The sequence below is a fragment of the Glossina fuscipes genome, unplaced genomic scaffold, assembly GCF_014805625.2.
Source record: "Glossina fuscipes isolate IAEA_lab_2018 unplaced genomic scaffold, Yale_Gfus_2 1, whole genome shotgun sequence".
Classification (NCBI taxonomy): domain Eukaryota; kingdom Metazoa; phylum Arthropoda; class Insecta; order Diptera; family Glossinidae; genus Glossina; species Glossina fuscipes.
This window is the reverse complement of record NW_023998415.1, coordinates 24,321,621-24,341,460: the sequence shown is the minus strand read 5'-3', so window position 1 is coordinate 24,341,460 and position 19,840 is coordinate 24,321,621. Positions and strand designations below refer to the sequence as shown.

General features: G+C 34.0%; 1 protein-coding gene across 1 annotated transcript; it reads right to left on the bottom strand.

The window, feature by feature from the left end:
• Positions 1 to 742: 742 nt before the first annotated feature.
• LOC119631409 (importin-9-like) lies at positions 743 to 4,339 on the bottom strand. Its single transcript, XM_038023580.1, has 6 exons — positions 4,044 to 4,339; positions 3,329 to 3,979; positions 2,872 to 3,260; positions 2,426 to 2,811; positions 2,194 to 2,359; positions 743 to 2,121 (listed from the first exon to the last, which is right to left on the bottom strand). Exons 1-6 carry the CDS (start codon positions 4,174 to 4,176, stop codon positions 802 to 804), a joined length of 3,045 nt encoding a protein of 1,014 aa, XP_037879508.1. The 5' UTR covers positions 4,177 to 4,339; the 3' UTR covers positions 743 to 801.
• Positions 4,340 to 19,840: the final 15,501 nt, after the last annotated feature.

Genomic DNA, 19,840 nt, shown 5'->3' with positions numbered 1-19,840 from the left:
TTCGTAGTTCGAACACAAGAGGGACAGGCGGACCTGTCGCAAGTTCCTCTCGCTATCCGCAAAAACTTACTATAAATTTATGACAAGCGATTTAGAGTAGAGCTAGCTAAGTAAGTAAGGTCAATATAGGCCTTGCAAATCATCTTTAATATCCATCATCTTACGCCGGAAGGTAATAAATTCATATTCGCTTCAGAGCGAACCCTTAATAACCTGCGCGATTTTAAATCCATGCTTTCGGTCTTGCAACATACTTTGTTAACTGTAAATGTGTGCGTTCTTCGATTAGGTCGTATAGATTGTGAATTGCAAATCTTTGTTCATTTTTTCCCTGAAGCGTGACATGATTCTTGTACACATTTGTATTGTATTTTAGACAAATACAAGGCATAAATTGGAAGTTCTAAATTTTGGAGGGCGTGTTCTTTTCTACAAGATCTGTGGCCATCATGAATATTCTAAGAACGTGTAGGTGAATGAAACTAAATAGATTTAGATTGCATTTAATCCTCTATCCCCCATTATTCTACGAATTTACAATGACCAGTAAAGGTGACATATGCCCACTTTTAATAAGTATTGTACATGTGTCAGCGAAGCGTTCGATCTCACAATTTTCCTACTTTTGGCTCGGATAAACTTTTGATACTGATAGAGCGATACACTTTTATTTGCTTGTAACGACAATAAGACATGTTCAATAATACACTTGTTACCATTAAAATAATAATAAAAATACATTATTATTTATCGTTAATTAAAACACGTGACATAAGTTCTTAATAAAGTAGGTAATCGTTGTTAAGGCATACAAAGGGTTTTTAAAACATCTTTTTCAAGGTCAGTCAAATAATTTGCAAAACTACCGTAATATTCACTAACGGACAATCTTTTTAACAGATTCATTATATACTCTTCCATGTTGTTTTGTAACAGCGGATCCATAAGAAGCTCTTGTGTAAGCTGAGCGTCGCTTGACGTATTGTATCCATTGCAATCCAAACTTTGCTTGTCATTCGAATTTTTCGTGTAAGAGTTGTCATTTAAACTATCTCTGCTACTGTTCGTAGAAGCGTCACTATCTTTATCGCACTCTAAATCCATACGGCTCTCTGTTAAGTAACACAATTCTCTTATGAGCAGTTTAAATATCTTTGCTAAAATGGGTATGAAAACGCAGTGAATGTCATTCCAATATAAATAGTTAGCCATGTGAGTTGTCATAGGGCATTTTCTGTCAATATCGTGATCTGCAATCTTTACGGAAAGAAGTCGAAAATCATTTTCTCTGATGCCATATTCGAGAATTTTACACAAAGTCATTGTGTTCAGTTTACGTTCATAGGCTCCGTCGATAGACTTTTGCACACTAATCCACGTACCAAGCACAAACATCAAAGACGGTCCACTAGCGGCAGTTGATAGAGAGCCTAAGAAGTTAAATGAATCTCGCGTTTGCGTGAGGAATAGGTAAACAAACACTATCACTATGTCTGCCGATATCTTTGAATCTCGGAGAAGCTCCATCTCCTGAACAAGTACTTTCAATAACGTACAAATATAATTATCCATCATTTGCCCTATATTTTTCATTATCGCAATAGTCGTTGGGCCAAATTTAATGGTCGTCTGTTTACTGATGCGCAAGCCTAATATCATAATTATAAATTGTATGATGGATTTAAGACCTTCATCGTTATTGTAGGCGCATACTTGTTTTGGGCAGATCGAAAGATACGCCCTCAAGCATTTTTCACCTGCGACGATAGTGTCATTATCTCTAGAGTGCAAAATGCAATCAATCATTGCTGGGAAAGCCTTTGCCAACAAATCCCCTGTTAATAGGCCATCTGAGTTTTGGGCAATGGTAGTTAGAACGTCTACTGCACAATTCTTTTTAATTATATTGCTGGGACTATCGTCTTTTAACGATAACATAGTAACAAGGCAAGGTACGAATTTTTTTCGCATCAGTCGCAGGCAAGGCTTGTTTAAACATATCGCTCTGATTAGGTCTCGAGTGGAGTCCAAAATAAAGGGATTCTCTGCATATTTTGCGAAGACGTCTAAGGCTACAGAAACGATTTTATTTTTAGCAGCAACAGCAACTGAAGGATTCGCCTAAATTGATGCGAAAGAAACAAGCAGCAATGGTTCTTTATGTTCTTTTTTTTTAAAATCGTTTGCATCTACCTGCATTATGCCGATTAAACAATCCAACAAGAGGCATATTGCCAGGCTTGCGCAATCTGATATCAAAGCTATAATACCGTCCATAATACGAGAAAATTTAGATTGAACTAACTCACGCTTCTCATCATTTAAAATGTCATGGGCTTCAATAATGCTATAAATAGTTCTAAAAGTAAAGAAAAAAATATCGTAATCAATTCCTTGCGCTCGGGCAATGCACTGGTTCATTTACCGGACTGCATTAATTTTGAAAACAAAATTATGCTTAGTTTCAAGAGTTTCTTGAACTTTTGTTAAAATTTCGTTTAATATTTCGTTATTGATGTACTTTGAACAGGCCCACGTGCCCAGCGTCCATAGTGCTCGGCCCGCCATATAAGGGTAATCGCGATCGTTTAAATAAGAACGTATCCTCGTCAAATAATTCAATAAATCAAATTGTTCTTCATAATTGAATAGCAAATCGTGTAAAGTGTGAAGAGCAACGAAGCATGCCTCTAGGATTTTCCACCAATTCGCATTGCCGGTATGGTTTTCAGATTCTGCCATCATCATAAGACGATTGATGGCTTCTTGAAATGGCGGCAACAATTCGGCGCTCAGACTTTCCGTTAATGCCTTGGGAAAGCAATGTAAAACCTCTGTATTCTTTCTGCACAAGTAGCACTTAACACTTACCAAAAGTATGTCTTGGCCCACCACACGTATGGTTACGTCAACACCTTCTTCATCTTCAATATATTTTTCCGGATCAATTGACCAATGCTCAAGATGCCGTTCAGGTAGTTGTAAATAAAGAATAGTTGGACGTACCAAATAGTTTAAAGTCATTTTAACGAAAGGGCGGAACATTCCACAACTGATAGTACGTTGAATGAACTGAAGAAACTGTAGAATCAATTGTAAGAAATTATTCTCGCCGGTAGCTAAATTTGGTTCAGCTTCGTTGACAACAACTTTGGTGTACATCTCCACAAAGCTAGTGAACAATTGGCACATTGCTGGCAAAAGACGGTCCATATAATTTTCTAAATATTTGGTCATGTCGGTAACCAAAAACGTAAGTACTACTTGCAACGAGAAAATGTCCTCTTTTAAATTAATGTCTAATAAGACTTGTCGAGGGCTTGCTTACATTTCACAATCTCGATAGGTAACAAAAAACAGGAGTTTGGCTTATGGTTCAATGATAAGTAATATATCATTTTGTCTAAGTAAGTGTCCAATGCGAGATAGACCATGTTTGCCCTTTCCGTTTGCTCCAAGGTACTGCCTGCTAAGAACAGCGACTTTAGAACGATGACGGCTAAGCTGCGTGCTTCAATACTGTACGTTTCTTCCAAGTCAAATATGCGATACGCATTCGAAATTATCAATGCATTGAGCGCTTTGATTTGTATTCGATCGTAGTGGAAGTTGATCAAGACTTGCATAATTCCATGTATTGAATTGCCATCACCGTGCAAACACTCAACAATTACAGCGGAGAGATCAGCCCAATCACTGGGATAGTCGGTATCAGCGATTGTGCATATAGTATTAGCCACGGAGCATCGTATTATGGAATTAGTATCGTGTAGGCCAATCGGCAATGTCTCACGTATGGTACATTTGACTGGTATTGTGATAACCGATCCTCCTCCACTCGCTGCGGAAGGATCGTCTGGAATATTGCGTTCGTCCCAGTAGCGTTCCGCATAACGCGTTAACATTATACCGGCCATCTGACGCAGAGGCAATTCAACAAACTGATTAAGGGTTGTTTCCGTTAAAATGATGCCATAACCTAGGAACCGATAAATAGGTCAATTCATTAATCATATTTCACTTTCCCTATGATTCAATTTTACTCTCAATGTATTCCAATTGTCTCATATTCTCTTCAGCCCTATTTCTTGTATCCGTATCTGGACTTAACAGGTTATCTAATTCCTCCATTATTGTCAGTCTGAGGAGGCCATCATCTAGGACACTCATGCACATGATTTTTCGTTTTCTTAAATTTCCTCTTAATACATTAATTACCCCTTAACAACTGGTTCTTACAATTCAAATGTCGTAAGAAAGTTATATAAAATGACGCTTTTCAAATTAAACTGGACATTTGCTTATTTTTCTCCCATTTGATTACGCTTCTTCTTGAAAAATAAAAAGGTGAGAGAATTAAGTGGAAGATATGATAACCGTTAAGTGTCCGAAATTTAGCTGAGGAATATTTATGTATAATCGATGTAACAAATAGTCTCATTGAGTTGACCAAAGAGAAAGGAGGAAAGAATGCAAGAAAGATAAAGGTAGAGGGAGCGAAAGAGAAATGGAAAGACAGACACAGAGAGAGAGAGAGAGAGAGAGACGGAGAAAGAGAATTCGCTCCAACAAATATTCGCACTAGTGACTGCGGAGAGAAAACGAAAATGATTACTGGCACCTTAGCATGCATTTCTCAAAGATCCCTTACATAAATATTAGTACTTAACACTAGAACTACCGAGTCCGTCATCTTGATACATTTTAATTCCTTTTATTTATATGAAAAGGCCTTTGATCGCCTATAATCACTTTTTTCCTAGCTGGTCTAGTTTTCGAGATGCTGGCGACACATAAATGCCTATTTCTTGCTTGAGTAAGCGAGACACAATTTAAGAATTGAGTGCAATTCGTTTTTGTGCTGGTTTGCGGTATAGAAGGAATTGGAGCAACCTAGGAAAAACGCCGACATCACTACACATTACTATATATTTCGATTTCGTGAAGACATTCCCACTTGTGACCCAAAAGTTCGTCAAGATCTCGCAATCCCAATCGATTCATTAATACGGTGACAATTGCCAATAAAATTTTATCTCAATTTATTTCCCATTTACTCTAACACACCTTAGTATTTTTTGCAACCAGTGGAAAATAAATTAGAAGCGGCATACGCTCCATGCCACTTGCGGATCAAATATGGAAATGAATTTGATGAACACTCAGATAGCAGATCTTCACAATATCGAAAGTTATTTTCGAGATTGTTTTCGTTTCCTCATTTGTGATGCACGTGTACGTGGGCGGATCACAATTATTATTTTTAACATTGCATTCTTAAGCGAAATGATGTAACTCCACTTTTTTACAAACGTTTCATGGCAAGCGTGAACAAATTGTTTTATTAGTCAGACTCTGATCGTGCCTATGGGTTCAATTCGAGAAGATATAGTAAATTGTATAGCTACGAATCTATATTTCAGTTGGCACCCTACTTAACTTTACTTTTCATTTTAACTATTTCGCACTATATATAAACGAAACCTAACTTGTTCTTGTTTAAGCAGAATCTATGAGAACCGAGATGATTAACGACTGGAAAGATATCTACATAACTAAAGAAGAAACGAATCCCATGATCATTTTGTGCCAGAAAGGTCTAAAGAAGAACAAGGTCTAATTTCTATTTCTGTATATCTTTTTATATAATGTACAGCCGTTATGGCAATTATGTGTGTTTGCATTTTTCTATTGATCTTCTTATTGTTCGTTTATGTCTATATGGCAAAAAAATTATAATATATATATATATATATACATTATATATATATATATATATATAAACATTAATACAATTAAATATAATTCGAGCCAATCTCTTCTCTTTCATGTTACTTTCATGTTATCTTACTTAGTATTGAAGCGTTCTCTTTATTAACGGTTTACTTGGTTTTCTGGTTAAGTTGAAGATATTCGCTGATTTTTTTCATGAACTTTAGATCTTGTTTTGCACGGTTTCAATCTAAACAATTTGCTGTGTATATACATTTCAAAATATATATACATATGTATATGTATTTATATGCTTATGTTTATATAAATGCACGTAATGCAGTAGCCTAACGGAAACTATTACATTAATTCGGTAAAGGAAGCCTACTTAAAACCAAATTGAGCTACACACACATTTATATACGAGACTGGTAAGGCGAATAAACAAACAAACAAACAAATATACACATACTCACACATACACATACATGTACATATATATATATATATATATATATATATACACATATATATATACAGAGTATATATATATATGTACAGAGTATATACAGAGTAAAATAATAACTACAATAACAATACAATATTAGTAGTTAAGTTAAGTTCAAACGGGTTTCGCTTTATATCGCTAGACAAGTAACCGCTTACATAAACATACCTACATAAATAGATGCATACATGCATACGTGCACACAGGCAGGCTTCCATTTGCATCGTTTATTTTGGGGCTGGCAAAAAGACATTGCAAATCAAAACAAACCCATTTCAAAATAGTTTTTTTGTATTTGCATTTGCAAAAAAAAAATTAAATTTGATTTTCACAACTTTTCTTTTTGCTTTCTTTTCAAATAAATTTTTATTGATTTAACTTTTTTGTTTTTTTTTTTTGTTTTTTTTTTTTTTGTTTTGCATATATAGAGCCATCCATTTTATGGTTGCGAAAGTAAACGTGAAGGAAACACACTTTTGTTTAAGATTTGGACTACATTTTGCTTTCCAAAGCATTGCTTGGATCTTGCCACTCTTTGTGGAATCTTACATATACATGTTTTCTTTAAAGGATTGTGTGTCTGAAATTTGGACAGATTTTATTTTTTTTTTAACTTGGAAATGACATAAGGGACAAGACGAAGATCTAGGTCCGAGAGTATTGCATTGTGTTAAGCTTAAATTGATGATTAGCTCGATGCGAACACAAACTAAAAACACCGAAATATATTTTGATATATATCGGGTAAGACCAGTTACGCTTTATCAGGATATTCTATTTTTTTCAGAGCGACTTTCGCGTATGCAGTAGTAATCAGGACTAGATGCAATTCCAAAATTTTTGCGTCAATTCTGCGTCAAGGCTTCTTTTATAATTTTTAATTTGTTGAAAAATAATTATAAGCTCGTAAATCACTTACAATCTCTCAAAATTCTTTATCGATCAAGGCAATTCCCCACGCACAAATATTAAAAAAAAAAAAAGAAGAAAAACTCGACCGTCTATGATCCTATTAAAGTTCATTTTCAATTAAGGATTCCGTAAGCAATTTATATCGCTTTAACCACGGGTACTATATACATACTTGGAAATTCTATTCATGATATACGCACTGAAGGTGAAACTAAGATGAGCTCCGGAAACTTGTTCATCTAATAAATCGATGCAGAATCTCGTAGTCATCAAATCCATATATTAATGTATGTATGTTACGGACGAAGATCTTGCGGACGAATTTAAAATAAATTATTGCATGTCCCCATTACATACTCATACATACAAAATATAAAAAAGTAAAAAAAAAATTAAAAAAAAAAAAAACTAGTTCTTTGTTGTTTCCTTTAGATGTTTTCATACCCACAATGACTAACATGAGTGATATTCTAATTTCGTCATTTCATTTATATCGCTTAGCAATAGCTATCAAAAAATTTTCAAACACTTACACCTAATTACCTTTTAATGCAGTAGATACGTTCGTGAAATAAGTCTAAAGAATAACAAATATATATATAAATGAACAAAAACAAAGGCAGAGCAAAAAAACCTAGAACCCATAAAGACCGTATCAGTTTTTTTCCAAGCCTTCTCTTCCTTTTCGTTTTCAAATCTAGACCTCATTTATGCGTAGAGTACTGCTTGGCACGGTGTTCAGGAAGGATTACAAGAAGTGAAAGGAGAAGATTGGAAAAAGCACACATAAGTGAGAAATGAAAAGGATGACGAAAAACAAGTTAGACATATCTATGCATATGGGATCCTCTGAGATCTTCTTCATAAGAAAATAAGGAATGGGTTCTAGCAAGAGCACTGACTGCTGCATATGTATGTATATTTAGAAAAGATGAATTTTCAAAACTTACTAAACTTAATGAGACCGCGTCAAAAGGTAATTGAATTGATTTTTCCGGGTTAGATGTATAAAGGCATTGAAAATTTTTGTGCATTCTCAGTGATCCTCATAGAAGCAAACGGATCTAAGCGACTTATAGAGAAGTTTACAACAAAAGCAGAAACTACCGAAAATAAAAATGGATAAAGAATTTACAAACGACAATAATTATCGAGCAAAACCTACACCACGCTCGAATGTTCACGAGGAATATGGGGAAACTTAGAATAGTTTTGTGGATTTTCCTAAGTGAGAGAAAGCAAATTTGTGCGTCTAAGTTTGCGAAAATTTTTTATTCGAAAAAGGTATAAATGGCAAAGAAGGGTACAAAGTGTTAGGTATAACTAGATTGTAGCTTATTCAGAATTCGGCTTGGATTAAATATGGGTTTTTTTTCTGCTCTTAGCGTTTTTTTTTTTCTTTTTTGTGTTGTTATTTTCGTTTTCTTTGCTTTTCCTTAAGAGATGACCTACACTTTGCCTGGGCACGTTTATGTTTAAACGTGATCGAGCACGAGAAAGATAAAGAAATATAGGTAAAAAGGCACAGCAAAAGAAGTAAATATAGATAAAAAACAAGAAAAAACAAAAAAAAAAAAATATTGAATATTATATGTACATACATATATACATATATACATATATATATATATATATATATATATAGATGTTTATGTATCACATCACAATGCATACATACATAAGTTTCAGCATATCATCTATGTTTAAAAGAGAACATCGGAATGAATATTAATATTGAGAAGCTGTGAAACGAGAAACGAGTTTTGCTTTGTTGTCTTCCTTTCATTTAGTTTCAAGTGACTGCAACTGTATGACAAGATGGCTCAAAATTTATTTCAAAACTTGAATTAGGAGGTTATAACGAACTTTTTGTATTTCTGTTAACAATAGCAGTCGCAATGCTGTTAATTTAGCAGCCGTTCGACAGCTTGCTCTTTCATTCTCATTATTTGTGGACAAAGACTCTATTAACAGGTTCTTGATGTGATGTTACGTTCTCTCAAATTTATGCAAAACAGAAGCGTACACAATTCTGAGTTTTTAAGTGAATATGCGCTATAGCATAGAGATAAGTGTGTTGGCTAAAAGCTTTCAAAAATTTCAACGAAACTTTTCATAGCAACAAATATGAAGAAATATTGTTTTTTATTAATAAAAAGAGTTCTGTTGTAAGTATAAATTATGTTTTTATTTGCTTGCACGCATGTATTTGACATATTTCTACAACTTTTCATCGCACATACGAGACATTATCATATCGCAGAATACATTCCAGAATGTTCTAGAATATTTCACAATTGTCTTGAATATTCTCAAATTTCTTCACATTTTCATTGGAATTTAGGACAGGTATGGGTGAAAACGAAATTTAGAATTTTTCAGTACCAAAAAACCGATGAAACAAACTTACTCTTAAACCACATTTTCTACTTACGTAGTGCATAGTTTGTTTCGTGCATACGTGCTTATTCACTTAAAAGAACAGAATTGTCTATGCTTCTGCTTTGTAAACGTCATATGAAGAAAAAATTCACACAATATTTTGCCATTTAATGAGGATGAAAGTGCAAGAACATAAAAAGTCCTACATAATCTTTTCGCTTGAATTTTGAAATAAATGTTGGACGATCTTGTCAGTTAGTTGTCTTTCGTTTCGACAAAATGAAAACAAAAAAAAAATTTAATACTCGTTCATTCTCTTTGCAACAAAGTGCTGAATAGAAGTGAGTGTAAATGAACTGAACCGATCCGATGTCTCGTTGAAAGAGTGCTGCAATATGTATTAGCAGCAAAGAAAAATACATGCACACATACGTACATACATGCAATAGATAAAAGTAAGAAAGAAATATTCATTCTAAGTTGGATTGAGATACACCCACCATCACGTAAAAAGAAGTTTACGTTGAACTTAAATGACGTCTGTTACTTGCTTCGTTGTTTTCGAAACAAATTATCGCCACTATGAACAGCCTACTTCGATCATACTTTAATATTAAACAATTTCGAGAACGAATAAAACGAAAACGAACATTCGCGTACATCGACGGTAGTCCGTGAGCGCAAATGTAACATTGGCAGCCATGAACAGAATATATGCAGAAGAGCCAATATTTCATTTATAAGCATATGATGATACTTTAATGCAGAGATTATTACACGAATTGGGTGCTATCGGATTCGTTATTGGCGGGTATGCAGCCAGCCCTTATGGGGATTTTCGAACTTAATCTCTTGATCTATTTTTAAGATTGGATGTTTAAGACGAAAATTAATATTCTGGATACGCTTTCAAGGTCACAATTTAAGTTAAACTAGGGCGAACGGACAGATGGGCTGCAAAACAAACGAAATGTCTACGTAATCCTGTAACAAACATGTCATTTGGCATTAAGATCCGTTAAAATTGCACCGAACTTGTTTTTCTTACAATACTAAAAGCCTAAAAAGTAAGACCAACATTCAATTGCGTACAATTGCACATCGTAAACGTCATTAGTTTTTCAGTTGCGCTTGTTTTTGTACGACACAAAAGGTTTTTTTTTCGATTTTTACAATACATACGTGGCTTTGAACTATCACGATTGTTACAGGAGATGAGATTTGGATCTGGCATACGCATACAACCTGGAAACAATCGATCAATTGAGCAAATATCATGCCAGAGCTGAACCAAGACAAAAAACAACCGTACCAAAGTCACTTAAAATCCAGGTGATGTTAACAGTCTTTTTCAACGATCGTAGTGTAGTGCGAAAAGAGGTCCGAATTAATTTAAAAAAGGGAAAATTAAATTGATTCAACTTTTTGAACACAATAGTACATGACTTGGACTGAATCTCATTCTACCGATGAAAACTTTATCAAAAACATTTCCTATATTTTATGATTTGATTTTTGGGGAAATTTGTAATTTGTTCATTATTGATACGATGTTTGTATATCAGCTTTTTTTCATTCTCTATCGGATTCCCTTTTGAGTATTTACACTTCTGACCCGTAATCTGCCAATTCATATTCGGATAAAAGATTTCATTTGTTTGTTATATGCCAGCGCGCTGATGATGCGTTTATATCTTTTTGACAATTCCTTTGCGAGGACTCTATTTCTTCTCTATACACATCTTGACTTTCTTCATTTATTTGTTAATTTATTTATGCCTTACGAAATTGTGCCTGGCTACTTTTTCATATTCAATAAGAGTTTTTGTACCGTTTCTTTTCCAAACTTGCCGCGAGATCATGCAACCAAAACTGGGAAACTAAAGTTGGAGAAAAAAACTGACAAACACACAAATATACAAGAAACAAATTTTGCGAATCACTACAATTATGAAAGAAAGATAAAGCTAAGGCTCAATAAAGTGAAGCTTTTTCCCTACTGACGAAAACCAATGCATTGTCATCATAGTCATGAGAACAACAAAGTTTATGCTCCTCATCATCTTTGTTGTTTTAAGTTGTGAGTTCGAAAAGTTTCGATTGAAAATCTGAAATGATTTGATGATGAAAAATCGAAATTGATTTATGTTAAGCTAATTTTATATATACATATATATATATACATATATATATATATATATATATATATATATATATTGTATGTAAATGGTTAATCATCGAGAAAACGTTCTCTACACACGTGGTGGTCACAACAAAAGATTGCAAGTAGTTTGCTATTAATGCTAGCGCTTCTATTACATCGTATTGTAAAATTGCTAAACGATGAATTTTACATCAATATATCGATTTGATCCTTAAAAATGTAATGTGATTGTGTGTGTGTGTGTGTGTGCATGCAATCTTCTAGTAACAATTAATATAGAAGGTCTAAATGAAGCGCCGGTGACGATAAGAATACTTCTCTACTCTGATGACAAGCAAAGGTGAATATAAACTGCAATTGACTCCTATTCGAACTCTGTATAGTTAACTATGTTAAGTGTGTTGAATAGCTTTACATAATGCAAGTACAATTCTAAATTAAATTAACTCTTGTGCACGTCCGTGCACGTAAAAGCCGTAAAATATCGTAAAGAATAAATTACATATAATACCTGAACGTATAACAATTATCACTTGGTAAGAGACACAAGTATGAAAATTATGTTCGCTCGTAACCGAATCTCTTATGCCCGCGCCATCGTTATCCTAAAACAAAAAACCAAAAACAGAAAGTAAAAGAACTAAATGAGTGGTCGTAGCTGTTTTTTTTTTTTTTTTTTTTTTTTTTTTTATAATTAAAAATGAAAGTTTTTGTAGTATAGACATGTGGGCGTTGTAGGCGTACCCTTAGAAAAGTTTAAATCACTTCCACATTCTTTTGCAAATTTGTAAGCGATATCTTCATAATGGGAGGTTGCTTACCACGGTTACTACGCAGATGGCAAGACCAGCAGACGAGCAGACGAACATGCTTAGCTGCATTTCAAATTTGAAACTGGCCAAGAGTTTATATACTTTGTGGGGTTTTTGGAGCTTGTTTATGCCGCATGTAAAAGTATAGAAAAAGAAAATTCAATTTTGATGAATTGTTATATAGGATAGGTGTGGTCAATTTTTTTCTCCCTTTTTACACAGATATCACAGCATGGCTTATGGAGTGTACGCATTTGACAAATTTATCTTCTATAGTTTTTGAATAACGTTTAAAACACCAATTTTTTATTCCTTTTGAAGAACGCAAGTGTTGTCACCTTCCGCAGTACTGCAGGCGTGCCCTTCGACCGATTTGTCCCAACCTACTTGCAATATTATTGTCAAATTTAAACTCGGATTAGTGAGATTATTTACAACCGACGTTACGCAAACGGACAGACGGACATGCTTCCGAGTTTGCTGCTGATCAAGAATATGCAATAATTGTCGGGACTCTTAAGCTTCCTTCTGGGTGTTGCAAACGGTTCGAAAAAGTGAATCGTCCTCTGGCGATGAGTGTAAAAATCTTGTAAAAGTATAATTACTGATCACTTGCGTTTACCTTCAGGGCATGTAGATGCACTTGGTACTTGGAACGTACCGTGCATAGATATGTTGAAAAGCATATACATCCGTACATATATACATATCTATTTTATATTCAGCGATGATTGCTTGTTGATTCGATCGTATTGCTTTACATGCATCCATGCAATTAAATTTAAAGTAAATTTTTGTGAAAATTAAATAAACAAAAGAGAAACGGAATCTATATTAAGCATTTTAAATAAATCAAACGCGAAAACGTTCGAAACCGTCGGTCATCAACGTTAATGTCATAATCATGAAAATGATTCTCTTTATCGTTGCGATGGGTTTGACGTTATTAATGACGTATTCATTTTTGTTGCTGTTTTCGCGGTTGTGATATTTATTTTTAATTTTTTTTTAGTATTTTAATTCAACTCGGAAAACAGGAAATAAATATTGCGTATATGCGATGCTCTTTTCTTTCTCCTTCATGATGGACATCAATGAACGCTTTCCGTTTTTTATTTTCTTTTTGTTTATTTTATGACCACAAGAGTAATAAATATTTATGATTTGAAGCACATGAACGTAATAATTAACGTTTTGACTACCGGGTGTTCATTATAAATTGTTCATCATATCAAAAAAAATAAACATTTTAGAAAATTTATGAACGATCGTCTGTCTACCTTATCGATGTGGTTCGGGGAAAACATCAACGGCCAACGAATTTCGGGTATTTGTCATTAAGGTTGTTTTTACTGCACTCGCAATCGTTAACAAAATCTCAGATCGTAGGCCTCTTAAAGGATGCAATTAATTTTTGTTTTTTTTTGTTTTTTTTTTTAATGTGGTATTGAACTGCAAAAAAATGCGATACAACAAAAAGTCACATTTCGCTTATGATAAGTTGTTCAGACATATCATCTTTCACAAATTTTCCATTAGTTGGCAACACATTTACATTTACATACATATTGGAGGCGACGTTAGCGATCCTCTGCTTTCTCGGAATCATTTCAATTTTTTAGCTATTGTTTGTTTGCCTGCATGATTTCATTTAAAAAGTCAAGTTTCCTTTTTACTATAGTAATTTTGTTGATTACGATAGATCCGCCAAAGCATGACAAAGTCACGTAAGCTGTTAGACGAATAGATTTAAAAGAGTTAGTTAAATAAGAGGAATTTGGTTGAGTAATAGAGACGGACTGACAAGCGAAGTACACGTTCATTCGTCTCATTGATATATTCTTTTTAGATTAAAATCTAATAAGCTTGTCGACATATAAAAGACAACTTTTTCACATTCGGGCATACGTCTAATGTCGTCCACAGTCTGAAGTGTATGAATTTTTTCCAAAAATCGATTAATGAACATTATAGGTTATGACGATAAGTTCACAAGTCAATAGAACGTCGCATAACAAGGCGCAATCGGAGGTGGACATATCTTAAATCCCAACTAATTCATCGAGGAGCGCTTCATTTAGATCGGCAATTAAGAAAAACCCGTTCAATTCTATTAATAGGATTGATCACGCAACGAATGTATGACCTCCCAGCCGAACAAAATTGAAACAAATAGTACTTTCCCCGTGCATGCTTCCCGACAAAGGACATCCCCTAATCGGCGTATCATGGTTGGGAAAGGGGTCTTTTTAAGGTTATGTCTATTGAGTAGAAAAAGATGAAAACCGCAGCCTCAAAATTCGTTTTCCAAATGATGGCTTCTTGGTCAGCTCCCATCGAAAGTTGAATCATAATTAAAATAGAATTGGTTACCGTGTTCTGGAATAAGGATGAGATCGTGAAAAACCACTTTGTGAACTTTCCTCTCAATATTAGGATTCCGGGCAGAAGGCAACGTAAAATCAAATTTCCACAAGACCATTAACCAGGTCAGGAAGCAGTTGCTTTAACTGAAAAGATCACTTAGATGGGTACCTAATCTATATACCAGGTTTAACTGAACGCACGCATACTTTTCGAATTAATTTTTTTCTTAATTTTTTCTGTCGTTTGTTTGTTCTGTGACGTCAAGATATATATTAGGAATTGAGGATTTTAGACATACGTATAACGATTTCCTTCAGTATTGCATGGTTTTTTTAATCAATTTTTCTTCAAGCATGAGTACGTACATTTCTGCTTACCCTAAAAATTGAATGAGCCCTTTGCAGACTTCCTTATAATGGAATAAAAGAACCATCAATAACTCTTAGCGCTCATGGCTGTACCTAGCAAGTGAGTACAGTTTTGAGAAGACTTCAGTGTTCGAGAAAATTGATATCACTCTGGCTCTACACCTTAACTAAATGCATAAAACTTAAAGAAATCTCCTTATTAGATCTATCGCATGAAGCTTTCCTTAAAGCAAGTAAATGATGTTCTATACAACTTATATGTGGTCATGACATTGTTCACGAGATAGCCGTAGGGATGTGATTGGTGTTCATTTATATTATTGGTATCTTAAAGTTTTCATGTACCTTGCTCCAGAATATTAAGCAAAAGGTTTCGAACATATAAACACATTATTACGCATAGGTTTTCATATATAATATAATCAGTGAGTAAGCGAGAAGCGCTAACAATAAAAGTATTTTAACTAACACTGAGTATTTTCGAAATTTTCCATTGTTACTACTTTACAACAGTTGTAACAACTTTTCACGCATCTATAAATGCATATATATATATATATATATATATATATATATACTTATATATATGATGTATAATATATATAAAGATATTCTATATAAATGTGAACAATTGCTTCTCTTACCCACCGAGCAAAAACTGGAGTCTACGTGTCTGAAAGCACAAAATACTTAGCAAGCGGTTGAATGTGTGTTTTTTTCTTCTTCTTCCTTTTTTTTTTTTTTTTTTTTTTGTTTTGTTTTATTTTGTTTTCTTTATTGTTTTAATATTTCATGGTGTAGCGATTTAATGATTCTCTAAACACGCATGCATATATATATATATGTGCACAAATATATAGCAATTTATATGTAAGTACATATGTTCATCGTACATATGCATTTATTACTGTTGCAATTAATAAACACTCGACTCTTTTGTATTTTCTTAATTCTGTTTCTTTATATTTTATTTGAAAGATTCCTATTTTACTGCTGTTGCTGTGCGGTAACAAAGCAATTGCTGTCGGTATCGTTTGTGTTACGTTGCTTTGTGTGAATGTTAACTTTTGATGAGTAATCATCAATCATACGATACCGTGCATAACGTTTACTTGGAAAGAAACGAGCAGACAGTTATAGACGGATACGCTTACTAGCGCAAGAGTCAGTAATTAGTTACATTTTGGTTGTTTGTATTATACAGTTACTATATATACTATCTTATATATACATATAAATGTAAATATATACATATGTGAATGCCTTTAACTTGGTAGGTATGTGTATGTAATACTCTTAGCTTGAAATGCTACCAAATTCTGAAAGAGAAGAGATAAACTTTAGCATAAAATCATGTAAGAAAATCACATTCGTTTTTCAAGCGCTCCCCACACCAAACTATAACAAATTAAATATATTTTGCCGATTGGGATCACGTCAATTAACTTATGAAGGCTATTGGATACAAAGAATTTTCTGTTGTTGACAAGAAATCTTATACCAATATTTAGTATAAATGCTGCTAGTAATAGTTATCTTTATGTTATTTATTTATTTTTATTTATTTATTCATTTTTAGCAATTGGAAACATTATTAGGCTTGACTTATACGGAAGGAATTAGATGCCAGCCACGAGTTGTTGACAGGCGGCCTTACGCTTGGGAACTGTGGCTTTAAGAACTAAAGAGGAAATGCCTTTTGTATGGCGTGATAATGGATGATAAAATGTCAGAATCAATGAGAATTCTTATTCTTCTTCTTCTTATTATTATTATTATTATTTAAAATGTGATAAATTTTTATAGAATGTGCAATAGTAAGCGTACACACAACAATCAAAATCATTTACAACATGGGACTTTAGATTAATTACATCACACAGTGATTATACAATTGCAATTATAAATCGCCCAACCTTGCAATTTTCATAGGGCTAAAATCGCTAGGAACACCAATTTAATCGCTTGTTGGCAGGTGAAAGTGGACTCGGTCGCTAGGCGGGCACGAAAAGAAAAGGTAAAGCAATCAATCAAGGGTTTTTTTGTTGAGACAGATCGAAATACCCACACGCATGCGTAACAAACTTAGTATCGACTTGCTAAAGAAAAGAAAGAAAACACAACCAGACCGTTTTGTTTACTGGTCTTGACCGTAAAAGGCTTATGGTGTTACAATCGTGCTCCACTCACTCAACCAATGATCATAAAGCTGGACGATGAAATTTCTTTTGATCCCTTTGTCAACCCATTATTGTTATTATTGCAAAGGGACAAATCCTTTTTATTTATCATTCTGCAGCGTTGAAGAGATTTTCGTTGCAATTAAGGCAAAAGTAAAGGCGAAATATTCAGAAATATTTCATCACCTTTTAATACAACTTGTAAGCAAAAGTTCTATCAAAAAAAAAAAAAAAAGAATAAATAAATAAATATATAAATAAAAAGCTAAATATGATATTCATATGAATAGGGAGGTAAAGAGGTTGAAACTTTTGCCTTAAGGGCTTTTAATTTTTTTTCAATTTCTTTTCAGTCCCGTAATTAATTGCTCCTTTAGTGTTAAACAACTTTCACATGCAGTATATTTGATGCAAATGATCTCAATTTGTATTTGTCGGCATTTTCATTGTATTCTATTACAAACGGCGTGTTACTGTGTTTGTGTTCTGTCTTCATATTTTATCAATAGCTGAGAGAGCCTTACGAAAAGTTTGTCGTCAACTAGTCTGCTGTTGTTTTATAAATTTATCATTTATTATTCTCGTGTTGGGTATGGTGCGAGTTATTGTTTTCATAATAATACACTCAGACATTGAAAATCTTTGCCTTTAAACGCCAAACGATCCAATTTTAAAGTTTTATTGTTGTAATTATAAATTATTTTAATATTATATGAGGTATGATCTCATGCCGTACACGTTTAAAAATAATTACACCACTTAGAGTTTGCTTTTGGTTTTTATTTTTTTTTATTTATTTATTTTTTTTTTCTATATTGCTGATCGTGTTGTTCGATATTTAACCGGCTGTTAGTGCATGAGTTATAGACTGCTTTTGTCATTTGTCTGCGGTATTGTTTCGTAAGGTATATTCATTTTATCAGCATGTTTGTAACATATCGTAAAGCATGATATTACTATCAATTATCGTTATCTACATTTTTCCATCATTCAGTTACCTTCAGTTTCTTACAAACATATTGTAACGTAAACTATCCGTTGTCAATTTCTATTTCTTTCGGGATGAAATTCGTACCGCCGAATCACGTTTTCTTCATTAGCATAGATTCTATTAACAATTCTTAGGAAATCTATTTACAAACCACTTACAGGCACTTCTGTTTAAACGCTTTTGCCGGTCTTGTCTATTTGAATATTTCAATTCAACTCTCTTGACTCTCGACTGACTATGCCCTGCACAAATACTTCGCATATAGATCCTTTTACAAGCAGGTACACAGTGCCAACTTTCTTTTTATGACTTTTCCACGCTAATCCCCATTTTTAACTGGGATAAATGTTTGGCGAATTGTTGTTAATCTTACCGCCAGTCACCAACCGTGTCATGGACCAAGCATCATGAATGCGTATTTGGTTTTATCATTTTTAGAAGTTGGTTTGGTCTTGCCTCTGATCATTATGCAACATATGTCTGGATAAAAGGCATAAACGCCTAAGTCTAAATTTATTTTTGCTTTCTTTCTTTTACGGAAAAACTTTTTTTCTAATGTAAGCAAACTCTTTTACAGATAATATAATATTGCAAATAATCATAATCGAGTATTGCGCCGTGGATTAATACGATAGGTAGTACCCATGAATTTCTACACGCAGCCACCAAAGTATTATAGACACGAATTCTGAAAGCTCAGGAAATTTCAAAGAAATAAGTCAACAATTAATCGATATGAGAAGAGCTCGATCACTTCTAAATTTAATGTTTTAAAGTTGCAAAAATTCAAGGAAACCAGGTGATGCCCCCTGCGATGCCAGTCGGATATAAGTGGGGAAAGCGGAAGAAATAAAGAAATATGGAGATGATGGCCGCAGCCTAATTGATGAGTGCCAAATCGATAGGTCTTATGCCTTTACCTCACTGTATCTAGGAAGAAATTAAACTCTACCACACTGAGATTTGAAGAACCTGCGAACACTGACTTGGTGGTCGCGATTCTTACTTACTCGGCCACTTATGCGGGAAGTGTGCCCTCTATGAAGACTCATAGAGAAATCGCTTTTATCAGACTGAGCGCAAATGTCCGACTCACGCAGATAGGCAATGAATATGAACCTGTTGTAGGCGGGGCATATCCTAGGATTCGTCATTAACATACGTATATAACTTTATAGCCGTTTATGTCGTGCGTCACTTGTGGTACAAGAGTGTATTCAGTTTGTGCGGACATAAGGAATACCCAGATAGACTTGGAATAGACCCACGCTTTATTATACCATTTCCGAATCTAATCTAAGGTTATTTGTCCGTCTTGTGATTTTGCGTTCAACCTTCAAAACCGCAATTGTTGACGCCTTTCGAACCAAGGGCGAATGTTACTGAATATGTTTCGGATGGCACTACCTTTTCGGCCGCTTCCGCTATAACACCTTGTTTTGAA

What these genes read in the sequence shown, in the direction of transcription:
- LOC119631409 (XM_038023580.1), bottom strand. Translation starts at nt 4,176, where the DNA reads ATGTGCATGAGTGTCCTAGATGATGGCCTCCTCAGACTGACAATAATG. An exon ending in ACCTATCGAGATTGTGAAAT is followed by an intron (nt 3,261 to 3,328) that starts GTAAGCAAGCCC and finishes CGTTGCAAGTAG; the next exon opens with TACTTACGTTTTTGGTTACC. An exon ending in TGGGCCAAGACATACTTTTG is followed by an intron (nt 2,812 to 2,871) that starts GTAAGTGTTAAG and finishes TGCTTTCCCAAG; the next exon opens with GCATTAACGGAAAGTCTGAG.